The 12716-nt window shown below is 41.7% G+C and overlaps 1 protein-coding gene across 1 annotated transcript; it reads left to right on the forward strand.

The window, feature by feature from the left end:
• Nucleotides 1-3633: 3633 nt before the first annotated feature.
• Nucleotides 3634-11730, forward strand: serinc1 (serine incorporator 1). Its single transcript, XM_042096022.1, has 10 exons — nt 3634-3783; nt 5385-5546; nt 5931-6124; nt 6429-6508; nt 7042-7179; nt 7518-7687; nt 8213-8303; nt 8599-8740; nt 9083-9310; nt 10492-11730. The coding sequence occupies exons 1-10, from the start codon at nt 3745-3747 to the stop codon at nt 10628-10630; spliced, it is 1383 nt and encodes a 460-aa protein (XP_041951956.1). The 5' UTR covers nt 3634-3744; the 3' UTR covers nt 10631-11730.
• Nucleotides 11731-12716: the final 986 nt, after the last annotated feature.

A 12716-nucleotide genomic window follows, 5' to 3' on the forward strand; every position in this document is an offset into this window, starting at 1 on the left:
AGTGTTGACTTCTGCTCTGACATACAGTGCCAGTGTAGGCCTAACAAGCGTTCCAAATAACAGGGCATAATCATATTCAATATTTGAATACAGCAACAATCGGGACCATTCTACCTTTCATCTTGATACTGAGGGTCTAATTCAGTCAATTAGGCAAGGAAGGTAGGAGCACATGTAAGATGTAATGAAATTGTTACACCATACAGCTTTGGGAGCTATGTTTCTTCAGTGGCGTTTGGACATTCACAGTGTTATTTCTCACAGGAGAACAAAATTAAAGTAATAAATTAGAGGTCTCGGAGGCACATGATGGGAGCCCTCCACACACACACACACAAACACACACAAACGTGTGTGCGTTTGTGTGTGTGTGTGTGGAGGGCTCCCATACACCCACACCCTCCCACACACACACACACACACACACCCATCTGTCTCCCTAGTAACTGGTAGATTCAGCATATGTATATCAGGTTCACTCAAGTGGTGATCATTAAACTTCCATGCACAATGCCATAAAGTCCCGAGGCCTCGTGGCCAATTGATACATAAGGTGGCTTGAGTGAATTAGGCTAGAGTGTTCGTAATCTTTTCTGAGTCTCATTAGTGCGATCAGAACCATCTAGGTTGAATAAGAGAACCTTTGTTTAAATCAGGAGCCACACAGCCTTATCAGTTTAGTGAGACGAATATGTAATATCCAACCTTAAATACAAACAATTACACACACAATTAATTTGAGCTATTGTAGAGACATACTTTTCCTTTGCCTGTCATGAACTTTGCTGAAACCATGAATTAAATGGCCTTTGACAATGCAATAAGAATGACCTCAATAAATATCGTTCACAAACGTCTGCATTCAGTACACGGTGACTGAACAGACTGCATTAATGAGCCTCGCTTTGTTGATGTTACTATTTCTGTCCTCATCTTTCTTATCGTCCACTGCCCCTCCGACTGTAGGGCTGAGCCGAGAGAGATCTGACGGCTCAACAGATGTGTCTCAATTAAGCGGGAAAATGTTATCGGGGAATCTTCTCCATCATTACCCTGGGAGCTCGTCTGTCCCTGACAATATAGAGGCTATTATTAGCCCTCTCCTGCAGATGACCTTGTTGAGACAGGGCATTCATGGGACTATCGGCCTGCTAGAGAGCTGCCGGCCTCCACAATGAAAGACCTTCTCAATACAAGTTCTCATGTGATGAATAATGCAGCATTTTATTAACTAAAGTCAGTGGCTTGTTAAAACAGAGTTTGTAAAACTATGTGCTGTGTGTATGGAATATTCACTAGCCAATAGTAAAATTTGACATTTTGTAATACCTTTTATGTACATTTTAATTTCTCTATCAATTTTAAATGCCAAAATAATGACAAATTGAACCAAACAGTACAACAGAGTCAAACATGTTAATATAATTCAAGAGTTGCAAGCTATCATTAAAGGTTTTTTTTATCAGCATAATTGCTTAATAATAAATGCTTGATGTGCATATTATGCTTTTCAGTGCAGCTTATTAAATAGACCTGATGCCTCTCTAAATGGAGAGCAGATTACAGTGAAAGCACTGCCGTGGTAACAAGGAATCTGTCCTCAAATCTCTTTAGTCAAAATTACAGTAATTAATAACCAGTGGTGAAGTGCAATAACCCTTGCCTTATTCAAAGTTTTATTTTTTTCTGATTTTAAAACATTGCCAAAAGAGCAAGTTCATCCTCAATGAACTTATCGTCAATGAACTCAATGATTCCCAAGGAACAATATTTTTCCAACAATTCATTTCTAATGTTGGCAAGATGGCAATACACTTTGATACAACTTATTTATAGTGAGCTTTATATAGGCCTAAAAAAAGCTAAAGCACAACAGGAAGTGAAATGAATACATAAATTATGATGATCATTAAACATGCTTTTCCAGACTATCACAAAGCACAATACACAGCTGCGAAATGCAAGACAAAGTGACAAAATTAGGTGTCAGCTTGCATTGTTTGGGGTTCATGCAATTAGCCTGATCATTTCTACCTTCTGTTTATTATTACTCCTGCTGTCCCCCTCAAATGGGCAAACCCTCATTGTAACAAGCTAATGGTGACAGGCTATGCATACAGGACAACTAGAGGTTGCTTTGTCCATATCACAAATGGCTCTTTCACTGTGTGTTTATGAAGGAAATTGGGAGCAAGCGCTCATTGTCAATGTTACTCTAAGTATACACTGAGCAGAGACCACAATCCCATCTGTAGTATTGGCATTGTATAAAAATAAAAAAATAACAATTTGATAATGGAATAGAGACTGAATGTCTGTGTCTGTGTCTGAAATACTCTGATCTCTTTGGTTTGATTCCAAAGCTCCTACCCAAACATGTAAGCCTAAAATAAATTTGGCTACTCAACTCACAGGCCTATACTTAAACAAGTGATCCAGGATGAGCTACGTGACCAGCATAGACAATCCCTCGGTCGCTCTCGAGCATCACCGCTCACTACTGATTAAATCACAACTGAAATCCGATCACTCTCATTAGAGATCAGACAACTGCCAACTGCCAAGACTCAGAAAGTCTTGCTATAAGCAGAGAGACGACGCATAAGAGAATGGACATTAACATTATTAGCATACGTTCTTGCGATGGGGATTTTCAGGAAATGTTTAAAGACTCATCTGTTTATCTCACATCTAATGAATGAATTATCTTCACAGCTTTTGTTTCCCGGGGGCCACCGCGCAAGGCCCCCTGAAAGCTGAATGCTATGTTGGTCTCAAGGAGGCGCACCAACCAAGCCCAAAGCCTCTCATTTGCACACAGAAACACAGCCAGTGCCCAAACGCATACACACGCGCGCGCACACATGCACACACACACACACACACACACACACACACACACACACACACACACACACACTCACTCTCTCTCTCTCTCTCTCTCTCTCTCTCTCTCTCTCTCTCTCTCACACACACACACACACACACACACACACACTTCAACTTGATGTTCAAGCAGTTCAGATTGTGTTGTCTTGAGCTGTTAAAAACAACATAGTAACCAAGGAGGACATTGCCTACAGGAGTAGCTTAAGGGGGTAGTGAGGATTTGGGAAGAGTGACTTGCAGTTTACAAGGAGTTGCAGGAGTAGGACATACACAAAACATGAGAGATGTGCATTATTAGCCTACTTCTCTTCATAATGAAATAGTCTTGTTCACCTTCTGTGAAATAGTACCATCTGTAGTGCATCACTGCACTAGGCCATCTGTAGGCCTATATTCTGTAGTTGAATTCACTCCAATGTGAATGCTAAACCAAGCATAATGCCAAAAGTGTTTCAAAACAGAGTTGCTTCATTGTGCCAGAGGTAGACCTATCCGGACATTTGCAGTAGGCCTAGGCTGCATTTTTTCTTGTAGTTTTGTTCAATTAGATTATTGGATGCACATGACTGGGGGCCCCATGTTTAGGCTAAGCGGCCAAGTAAAGTTTGTAGGCCAATGCAACAAGTTTAATTGTTATTGTTATAATTGTTGCATGTTGCTTGTGAAAGTAGTTAGGCCATATACAATCAATATGCAAGCAAAAATATTCAAGCGCATAATACAGGATGTGTGTCATAGATGAAGGCTTTGCTTGAGATTAAACGGAAGTGGAAGCACACTTGTAAACAGATCAGTAGCGAAGCAGCAGCCGCATCCATCTTTTACGCCAGAGAAGTCCGAATTCACGCTGTCAACATGGGGGCCGTTTTAGGGCTTTGCTCCATGGCAAGCTGGGTAAGCAGTTCTTATTATGAAACGTATTAGCGCTAGCCTTGTTATTTGTCTTCATTTTTCCTTTCTTGTCGTCGGCAGATTTCACAGTGGGATCGTCAAACGAATTTGTAGCAGGCTAAAACATCCTCGCTCATGCTATGCTAACGTCAGACGTAGATGGATACAAGAGACAACAAATGACGTTATCAACATTTACCTTGACCATTTACATATATATCGGTTATTAGTAACGTTATACGTGAGCATACTTATGGCATGATCTCTTTACTAGGACTAAATTGCTATCATATCCCCACTGTCGCTGTGTAACGTTAGGCCTTTACATGCTAAGTTATCACTAGCTAGTGCTAGGTAGCAAAACATTGTGGTCGAAAACATTTGTGTCACCCATGTCTATCAAAACAGGGTGGTGGTTCACCCCTGCATCGTTGATGGCATTCATTTGCATCGTTTGGTTATGATCTTAATGTAGTTTAGAGTCCTTAAAATTAAAATATATAGAAGTCCTTGCGATTATTTCAATATTATTCCCCGACCTTTACAATAATAAACTGGCTGACGTAACCACTTAGCTTGCGTGCTATCGATAGGTAACGTTAGCTGAAATGAAAGGTTAACATTAGCCTGATTAGAACGTTAGTCAGAGAAGGCATAGCCTAGAGCTAACCTTACTGCGTCGGCATTGGAAACACCAGTCATCTCTGCGGAATAACACCACTTGGTTATCCTTAGATTGTGTGTTGTCTTCAGAAAGAATGCTATCTTTGTCTGCCCTTAATGATAGCTGGCTTGCTTGATGGCTAATTTCAAATCTTAATGCCCACGATTATCATTAATGTTAACGTCACCGTTTGCTAAGCGACTACTCTTTATTTGGTTGATGTTCAACACAACACTTCAAAACATACTGAATCAACACATTTGTTATTATTTACTAGCTATATCTATTTTATTATCCAAGTTAGTGCTTGACTTAATTGACGTTAATCTACCCTGCCAGTGCTAACCCATTCAACCCGTGTGGTTGTGCTATTGCGTCAATTACATTTGTAAACAAGAGATCAAATGTCTGCACATAGCACATGGTGAACTAGCTAAATCTGTTATATGTAAATAACATATGACCTCTTGCGAAATGAAAATGTAATTAAGTCAACATAACTGTCAATGAAGAGTTACAGGTTTTTGCTTGGACTTCCTTTTTAAGGGATGCATGTCTATTTTTATGTGGATTTGAGATCTAAATAAGGCACGTGTGATGGTTATGCAAACTCTAGGTAAATCTCTGATAGCTCTTGTATGCTGTAGCCATTGGTCATGAATAAATACTACAGTGTGTATATTTATATAACGTTTTTTTGTTCAGTACACATTCAAATTATGAAGGGCTTGCACTAACAGAAACATGTTTAATAGCCTAATACTTTGCTTTCTAAAGTTAAGTTGTCCTTCCTCGTCTAATTATGACTTCGTCTTTTTCTTTGGCTGTCACAAGTCCCTCCAGCCATGAAATCGCCTCATCTATTGAGCTAACTCAGTGTAAACGCACCTTTCACTTTCGTGTGTTTCTGTGACTCTGACCCACTTTGCTGCCTCCGCAGATCCCCTGTCTGTGTGGCAGCGCCCCCTGTCTGCTGTGCAGGTGCTGCCCCAGTGGCAACAACTCCACCGTCACCCGGCTCATCTACGCCTTCTTCATGCTGCTGGGGGTGGCCATCGCCTGCATCATGCTCATGCCTGGCATGGAGGGGCAGCTGAAAAAGGTGAGAAACTGCACGCCTAAAAGTCTTGTGCAGTAAATCTGAATCGTCAAAGTCTTGTCTGGGTAAATTGTCTGTATGGGTTTGTATTTCACTATGTAGGCTTATGTTATAATAGAAGCCAAGCCAGCTGTTATATTTAGTTCTAAAACTGATAGTTCAGGTCCTTGATTGTGATTGGCTGAATCACGTTCAATGCCGTTGTAAAATGCATCAAACAGGGCTTATTGCTTAATTTACACCCTTATGGGAGATTGATAAGAATCCAAATACTAACCACATTCTTCTTTTTGAATGCATGTTCTGTGCTCTGTGCCACATATCACATATGGTTGGTTGGTTGGTTGCTGGATGTCTATTAGTGGCGTTGCCCTCTCTGATTCGCAGATACCGGGCTTTTGTGATGGAGGAATGGGCACCTCTATCCCAGGAGTGGAGGGCCATGTGAACTGCGATGTGCTGGTTGGCTACAAGGCGGTGTACCGGGTGTGCTTTGGTATGGCCATGTTCTTCCTGCTCTTCTCCCTCATCACCATCAAGGTCAGGAGCAGCCAGGATCCCCGCGCGGCCCTACACAATGGGTAGGTGTGGACACAACCAAATCTCGGCCTCCCGTTGTGAAGCTGTAGGAGACTGGGTGTGCAACTTGACCAGCTATTGACTGTGATCTAGATGGTTTTTGTTTCTTCCATAGTGGCCTTATCATTGATATAACTGCATTCCAGTAGTTGATGGCATGATCTTACGTAAAAGAGTCTTATCTTATCTACTCAAAAAGTATAACAGCTTAGCTCAATTAACAGTATAAAGCTTGCTTACTTGGCAAGCAGTAATTAATGGGTGTTCCTTGCCATTTGTTGTCTTAACTTTGGTCTTGCTCTGCAGGTTTTGGTTCTTCAAGTTTGCCATTGCCACCGCCATTACCATTGGAGCATTTTTCATCCCTGAGGGTCCATTCACTATTGGTAAATAGCCATTGCCATGGACACACATTCAGTGATTTATTTCCTGATGAAGTGATGTATGAAACACTTGCTCTTAAAGGTCTTGTAGCTGGTCTGAGACGGGCTTTCAAGGCCAGTCAGCACTTAATTCACTAATGTAAATTGATCATCCCCAGAAAGCCTTGTAGTTGGATTTTCAGGGTTTTATTCATTAAAAGCCCTTGAGTGGCACTTCTCCTAATAACATGCGCCCTGCTGAATAAGGAAAGCTACGCATACTCTGTCCATATTCAGATATAGCACAGTTGCACAGCTGCCAACACTTTGTCCATACAGATAGAAGAGTCAGCTTTGTAGCTTGTGCATAAGAGCTGAGGTTTAGATATATTCGTGGGGAGATGCCCAGACCAAAAATAAAAAATTTGCTGCCAGTTTTACTCAACCTTGTCCTCAGCCTGCACCTGCTTTCCAGCCGTAGACTAGATAAATGGCCAAGCCTGGCGCAGTGTCTGTATCTCTAGTTACCGTTCTTCTTGCCCCCTCGTCTCTTGCAGTCTGGTTCTACGTGGGCATGGCCGGAGCCTTCTGTTTCATCCTCATCCAGCTGGTGCTGCTGATTGACTTTGCCCACTCCTGGAACGAGTCCTGGGTGGAGAAGATGGAGGAGGGGAACTCGCGCTGCTGGTATGCAGGTATGAGAGACGAGAGAGAGGGAGAGAGAAGACACCAGCCATCTGGGCTTCTCATGCGCCCTCAGTCACAGATCAGCTGGAAAGGGTTTAAAAGATGTGGTCACGCTTCCTTGGCATGGTTAGAAAGGATTGGCATCATAGATCAGAGCTGTGGCGGTTGGCTTTTTGAAAGTGATAAATCAGTTGCCCAAAGTGGTATTCTAATGCACAGACTGCTTTTGACACAAATATTTTTGTATGCTGCTATCATTTTATTAAACTATATTCATCCAGTAATTCTTTTCACCATTTTTTTGGACATATCACAAAATATTGCCTACTATGTTCACCTTTTACAGCCCTTCTCTCTGCTACTGCCATGAACTACGTCCTTTCGTTGATCTCCTTGGTCATGTTCTATGTGTACTACACTCACACTGATGGCTGCGCTGAGAACAAGACCTTCATCAGTATCAACATGCTGTTCTGTGTGGGAGTGTCAGTCTTGTCCATCCTGCCCAAGATCCAGGTAACTCTTTAAGATACCCTGGTTAGGTTGCACAGATTCTTTCAAAATATTGCAACATTTTTGTCAAATTAAATCCGCCAACACCATTACTACTAGGGATGCACCGATATATTGGCTAACATCGGTATCGGCCTTGTTTACCGATATCGGCTATCGGTATATATGACCTTTACCGATGGCAGTGGCTGATGTTTATCTGTTATGCTGCATAAATTCTGCACTAGGTAATTGTTGTGCTATGAAGGCCTAAAAGACTTGAAAATGGTTCAGTTAAATAGTTTTCTTTCGACTCTACTATAGAGTTTAATTAACAACCAAAAAGATGTAAACGAACAGAGAGGAAAATATATCGGCATTTGTTATCGGCCAAATTATTATTTTATCTATCGGTACCGGCCCAGAATTTCTCAATTGGTGCATCCCACTGATTTGAAAAAATAGATAGAAAATCCGTCTTATATTTCTCTGTTACTATTCTATCACTACTCTGTAAACTAATGTGGTGTTCTTTGGTTCCTCCCGTAGGAGGCCCAACCCAGGTCTGGTCTGCTGCAGTCCTCCCTCGTCACCCTCTACACCATGTACCTGACCTGGTCTGCCATGACCAATGAGCCTGGTAAGAATCTTGTCTGGATGAATAGTTGTGTTTTTCAGTTCCTCCTGACCTTTGTACGACTAGCACAGAGTATCCACAGGGATTCCACATCTAATTTGCTCGAGACCTTGCCAAACATGCTTCTTTTGCCACACTTGCATTGACCTTGTTCATTGAGCTGTCCTTTGTACTTCTAAGAGAAATTAGGTCAAGACTTGGTAGAGGAGGGTAGAAATAAAGTCCAAGATTAGGCTTTGCTCCTGTTGTTGTTGTTGTTGGTGACTAGAAAGTAAGGGGTGTCCCGTTTGCTTCTCAGACAGGAACTGCAACCCGAGCCTCCTTGGCATCATCGGCCTCAACAGCACTACCCCTGCTGGCCAGGACCACGTGGTCCAGTGGTGGGATGCACAGGGCGTTGTGGGGTTGATCCTCTTCCTGATGTGTGTCTTGTACTCCAGGTGAGTGCAAAGCCAAATGGTGGTCAGAAGACAACCTAATTGATTCATCAGTTATACTGGTCCCATGGTCTTTCAGATTTAATCCAAGAACAGACAAGAATTTTACTTTCAGCAGTGAAACTCAGTTGTTGTCCAAGACTTTGTATAATCCAACTTTGGAGATGTGCCCTTTAATACCGGAGCTTTAATGACACGCTTTGCTTAAACTCAGCCAACCAACAAAGCCTCTTGTTTCGGCACATTGGGTTTCGAGTAATCCATGGTCTCCTCTCACTTTGATCTTCTCATTGTCATTTACTTACACCCGATTTTTTTGTTTTTTTCTGTTTTGGCCCACTGCAGCATCCGCAACTCCTCCAACACCCAAGTGAACAAGCTGACGCTGACCAGCGACGAGTCGGCCCTGATCGAGGACGGGCCTTCCCTCCCAGAGAGCTTTGAGGAGGGAGATGGCGTGAACCGCGCCGTGGACAACGAGAGGGATGGCGTCACCTACAGTTACTCCTTTTTCCACTTCATGCTGTTCCTGGCTTCACTCTACATCATGATGACTCTCACCAACTGGTACAGGTATGTGTCTGACCGGGTGGGACATTCCCTGACTGTTGATTACTTACATACTTACTTATTCCAAGTATGTGGTTTAGTGACAAACCTGGGTAAGTTAACTCAGAATAAGGGGTAAACCTCCTAATAAAAGAGCTATATGGCTTCATTCTCCTAAAAAAACAATGCTATAGGGCTCTTGTTGTAGGAGGTTTACCACTTACCCTGAGTTAATTTATTTATTATTATTAGCTTTATTGTCAATTTCTTCACACGCCAAGACATACAAAGAGATCGAAATTACGTTTCTCACTATCCCACGGTGAAGACGAGACATATTTGACCAATTAAGTCCACAGACAAACATAACATTCAAGTAAACAATAAAAAGTAAATAAGAAGACCCATACAATGAAGAAATAAGAGCAGCAAAATTGGTTTGAAATTGTGCAATTGTGCAAAGTCAGACCAATAAATGGCTGAGGTAGTTCTGTTTGACCTAAGTAAGCAAGTGGCATAGTGGTGCAAGTTATGTAAGAGCAGCAGAAGTGTTGTGTTTTCAGGACAACAGGACAACAACAAGTTGCAAAGTGTACAAGTGGAGTAGTGCAAGGCAGCCATTGTGGGTCCAGGATGTTATGTAGCTGAGGGGGGAGAGAGTTCAGCATCCTAACAGCCTGGTGTATGAAGCTGTTGGTGAGTCTGGTGGTGCGGGAGCACAGGCTTCTGTACCTCTTCCCAGAGGGCAGTAGATCAAACAAATTGTGAGCGGGGTGACTTGCATCACTCACAATTGTGGTCGCCTTGCGGGTGAGGTGGGTGGTGTAAATGTCTTTTAGGGAGGGGAGTGAAGCACCAATAATCCTTCCAGCTGTGTTCACTATGCGCTGCAGGGCTTTCCTGTTGCATCCTGTTGTACTTACCCAGGTTTGTCACTAAACCACATACTTGTAATGCTTGTAATGTTCATGAGGTTCATTTGAATGTGCATCTCAGTGTTTATTTTTCTTGTGTGTTCCATTAAATAGATCATGATTTTCACTTCAGAGTTCTTTGCAGATATTTCTTGATCGTCTAAATCAAAAAGACAAAAAAAAAAAAAAAAAACGTCTTAGACAATAAAAATAAAAATCTTAAATAAAAAAAAGTGACGAGGCTTTTAAAGTTATGTACTCAGTAATCACGTCCCTTTCCCCCACTCCCAGCCCTGACGCCAACTACGAGACCATGACCAGCAAGTGGCCGTCCGTGTGGGTGAAGATCTCCTCCAGCTGGATCTGCATCGCCCTGTACGTCTGGACCCTGGTGGCCCCTCTGGTCCTCACCAACCGCGACTTTGACTGATCAAAGGCCGCTCTTGCCAACATCATCAAACGCATCCCACGAGCAACATCCCCCCCCCCCCACCGTCACTGTTGTGAATAAGCAGCTGCGTGTCATTAGCCAAGGGGCATGACCCTTAAACTTGTAAATACAGTATTGTGTGCGTGCATTCCCAGCAGCTGTCTACCCCATTAACCCCCCCCCCCCCCCCCCCCCAAAAAAATAGTCTCTTTTAACAACTGCATGTTTTATCAAATGTAGTGGTGTTTTTTGTGTGTTTTGATCAAAGCGATAAGGTCAAATATGAAGTCAAGGGTTGCAGAGATTTTTGGAAAACAAAGGGGAATTTGTGTGCAGACTAAGTTTGATCTCCAGCAAAAGGTTTGATATGAAGCTAAAAAATGTCTTGGCAAGAAGGGGACAGTGTATTTTATTTTCTCAGGCAGAAATGGTTCATTTTTAGCTAAAGCAATTATCTCAAAATAAGGGAATTAAGGACTTAAGGATGGTTAGAATGTCTATTTGATTACTTATTTCTCTCCTCCTTATTTAATTACCTTTACAGTATGGGTTGTAGAAATGTGACTGCTCTTTGTATAGTATCTGGGTTAGATTCTATTAATTTATGAAGAGCAATCTGTTGTATTTCTGCGTTAGAAGTTAGCATGAGTAACTTCTCTGATTTGGCATTAGCATGTAACCGCTACCACTGCATACACAAGTAGTCGTTTTGCTGTGCTTATTTTATCATTTCACACCAAAAACAAACGGGAGATTTTTGGGAGTGGGGGGTCTTTTGACCGAGATGATGTCACAGTGCTAACCATTTTGCAACTTGCACAGGTTAGATGTGTGTTACCAATGACTTATTTTATTTAACTATTGAAAATGTTTTTTGTTAATGTTTTGCACTGGAACAGAAATTCCTACTTAGATTTTTGTGATAGCCTACGTAGCATTAGGATGCTTCTCGTCTACCTACTACTATGTGTGCCCTCGTGTTCTTGCAAGTGGGCAGGTACAAGTGTTAGTCAGCTCATCCGTTAACTGCTTGTTCCTCAGAATTGTGATTTTTGCTTTTTATTAAGTGCGTTGTATTGTATCTTCAATAAACAGGGAAATAAAGTAATTTGGCCTACATGTTCAAGAAAAGCCAAAGTTAACTTAGTGAATGATAAGTAGTGTTTTCCTCAGACAATATAATCAATCAACTAAAACCAGGGGCCTGGGGCCTGTACTACGAAGCGGGGTTACTGGCTTATCGACAAAAATCAAATACGTCGGCAGTGAACAAAGCAAGGCTGTTGGCAACGTATTGCAGATCGGGTAGCCTAAATGCCTAAAAGTAAAGTTTTATTCCCACATGTTCTTCAAATATGTGTTACGGAGGATTAGTAGCTTGCGGAATGTCTGAAATGAGTTGAAATAATTAAATAGCCTATTTTGAGTTCATAGAAAGGCCTACAGATGCAACCAGTAATAAGGATAATTGAATGTTTAAGTAGCCCCCATTGACTGATTTAGTGTATGCCTAATCCTGTGAACATTTCAGATGCAACACCATTGCAAAACGCACATGGCAGCAGGTGAAAATGAAAAACAAAAACATTATTCAGAATAGTAGGTTTATATAGTTATAGCTTGCATTAATATTTCTTAATTATGAAAACATGTAGGCCTAGCTTATAGCCTACACTTGGCCTCTGTTTTACAGCTAACAAGAAAAAGGTGTCTTTAAACAGTACTGTAGGAGGAAAGGCACCAGCGTTTACAGTAGCAGAAGAGTTGGCCATCGCAAATAATAGTGGAAGGCCGATTATGGAGGGGGTTGAGGGAGGCATTCGGTCGGATTCTGGTGCTGTGGAAATGTGTAGCCTTTATGCAGGGTACAGTAATATGACATTCAATTCAACAAGTTTGTTAAAATTGTGATTTTAATTTATTAGGCCTACTGTAGGTTATGTCCGATTTATTTTAGGCTATTCTTGCTCAGATTTTCAGCATAGCCTACTGTAGGCCTATGTCCGATTTATTTTCGGACATACAGTATTCTTGCATCACCGATGGAATACATGAATGTCCACGTACGGGCATTGCTATGAGACGT

The sequence above is a fragment of the Alosa sapidissima genome, chromosome 6 (assembly GCF_018492685.1).
Source record: "Alosa sapidissima isolate fAloSap1 chromosome 6, fAloSap1.pri, whole genome shotgun sequence".
In the NCBI taxonomy this organism is placed as follows: domain Eukaryota; kingdom Metazoa; phylum Chordata; class Actinopteri; order Clupeiformes; family Clupeidae; genus Alosa; species Alosa sapidissima.

Coding starts and splice junctions, on each gene's coding strand:
- serinc1 (XM_042096022.1), top strand. CDS start 3,745: ATGGGGGCCGTTTTAGGGCTTTGCTCCATGGCAAGCTGG. Junction 6,125..6,428: donor CGCGCGGCCCTACACAATGG/GTAGGTGTGGAC, acceptor CTTGCTCTGCAG/GTTTTGGTTCTTCAAGTTTG. Junction 9,311..10,491: donor ACTCTCACCAACTGGTACAG/GTATGTGTCTGA, acceptor CCCCACTCCCAG/CCCTGACGCCAACTACGAGA.